The following is a 1,730-nucleotide window of genomic DNA, read 5'->3' as shown; positions in this document are numbered from 1 at the left end:
TGCGACGCCAAACTTTTTCGTTCATAAACGGCGTCCAAATTCTCAAGAATCTGACGCGCCGTAATGTCGCTTGTTGCGAAATTTAAAAACGAGTCGCTTAGGTACTCTATTATTGTACTTTTTGCACAACGCTCTGCCTTTTTCCAGGAGTCATCTACCTCGTTAGGCATTAAACCATCAACTACTTTAAGCACATCTTGCTCGGCTAAAAGAGCCCTAATTCTAAATTTCCAAATCGCGTACTTCTCGCCATCAAACGGCTTAATATTACGTTTAGCCTTGTCCATTTTTCACTCAAATTCTGAGAAGGAAATAATTTCACAAGAATGTGAAAAAAAAAACTATTTCACAAGAATGTGAAAAAAAAAATGCTATTTCACAATTTATTTTCACAATCTTTAATTCACAATTTAATTGTTTATTAGGCATGGACTGGGCCCATAACCTGTTGTAATTTATAATTTATATTTCCTTTCTTAATAAATAAATAAATAGTCAAGTTTATGTTTGAGTTTTATGATTTATATTTTAAGTTATTTCAACTGCAACACCAGCACCACGACCTACTCACAGCAAAAAAACGTACAAGAAGGAAAGAAGGAATAAAAAGAGTGGTATTCTCTCACAATATGTTTTATGGCATAAAAGGTGTGGCCATTCATATCAAATATAAAGTAGTGTTGTTTAACGTTATTTTTGTAGGTTGAATAGTATATTCCAACATTTCTAAATAGTACAATCGCTTATCGTTGCCTTGAGGATCAATGCTTGGGCCTTCCTGTCTTAGGTCCTTGGTTTATCAGATCTGTTTGAGCTCCCTTTGCCGCCGATTCAGTTAGAATTCTTTCCAGTTTTCTCAATTTCCTGGTTCACTGGAGGTTTCTCAAGTTCATAGATTCTAGCAACGCCCGTTGTTTACATCATTTGAAAATTTAGACTGGTTCCTGATCAAATAAAAATGGCCGAAAAGTGGTGAGGGTAAGGGTGTGGGAGATGAAACCTCCGATTACACCGAGCACTTGGGCTTGGAACTCTTGGGCTTAAGACACCTTGGCTTTGCCTTCGGCTTGCCGCATTCCATACTGTTTCTGGGGCGGGGACATGCCTTACGGGGTCGGGCGCACTTGGGCTTCGGTTTGGCGCAATTACGACGTTGCTTCGAGGACTTGGCCCGCGGTTTTGGGCAACTCTTCCAGACCCTGGGCTTGGAACACTTGTTCTCCTTTCTTGGAGTGCAGCTATTGGAGCCACAGGCACCAAAGAAAGTGTCGCAGCCACTTATTTCAGAGTGCATTCTGAGCTCGGCCTCAATAGAGCGCTGAAGACTGCTCACACTGTTCGGCTCTACGTGAAAAGTGTCCAATGGTTCCTGCGGAAGTGCATTACGATTGCATAAATGTGCATTTCATTTGTATTCGACACCAATAATTTACCGCAGAGTACTGGCATCGATGACGGAATGACATTTCGTTCCATCGGGTTTCAGCTGCCCGTCTTATCTGATAATTCGAGTAATATTCTCCATAACGTTTCTTAAAGTCCCTCAGAAAATTAACAAAGCCAGACGATGAGGCGTATTCGTACTCTGTCCTATTGATATCTTCGTCAATGTCGGAAGCGTCGGACTTAACATATTCAATTGCTTTTCTAGAGGTTTTTACTGATTTTGAAACTGCCACGTCCGGCTTGATATCCTTTTGTTTCAGATTGCTCATTTTGCTACCAATTAT

The 1,730-nt window shown here is 40.6% G+C and overlaps 1 protein-coding gene across 1 annotated transcript; it reads right to left on the bottom strand.

Annotated features, from left to right (window-relative positions):
• Positions 1-855: 855 nt before the first annotated feature.
• On the bottom strand, positions 856-1,730 carry CG45766 (uncharacterized protein). The gene is made up of 2 exons (NM_001316654.1): positions 1,434-1,730; positions 856-1,369 (listed from the first exon to the last, which is right to left on the bottom strand). Exons 1-2 carry the CDS (start codon positions 1,713-1,715, stop codon positions 1,007-1,009), a joined length of 645 nt encoding a protein of 214 aa, NP_001303583.1. The 5' UTR covers positions 1,716-1,730; the 3' UTR covers positions 856-1,006.

Source organism: Drosophila melanogaster, chromosome Y, assembly GCF_000001215.4.
Source record: "Drosophila melanogaster chromosome Y".
NCBI classification, from domain to species: Eukaryota; Metazoa; Arthropoda; class Insecta; order Diptera; family Drosophilidae; genus Drosophila; species Drosophila melanogaster.
This window is presented reverse-complemented; position numbering and strand designations above follow the sequence as displayed.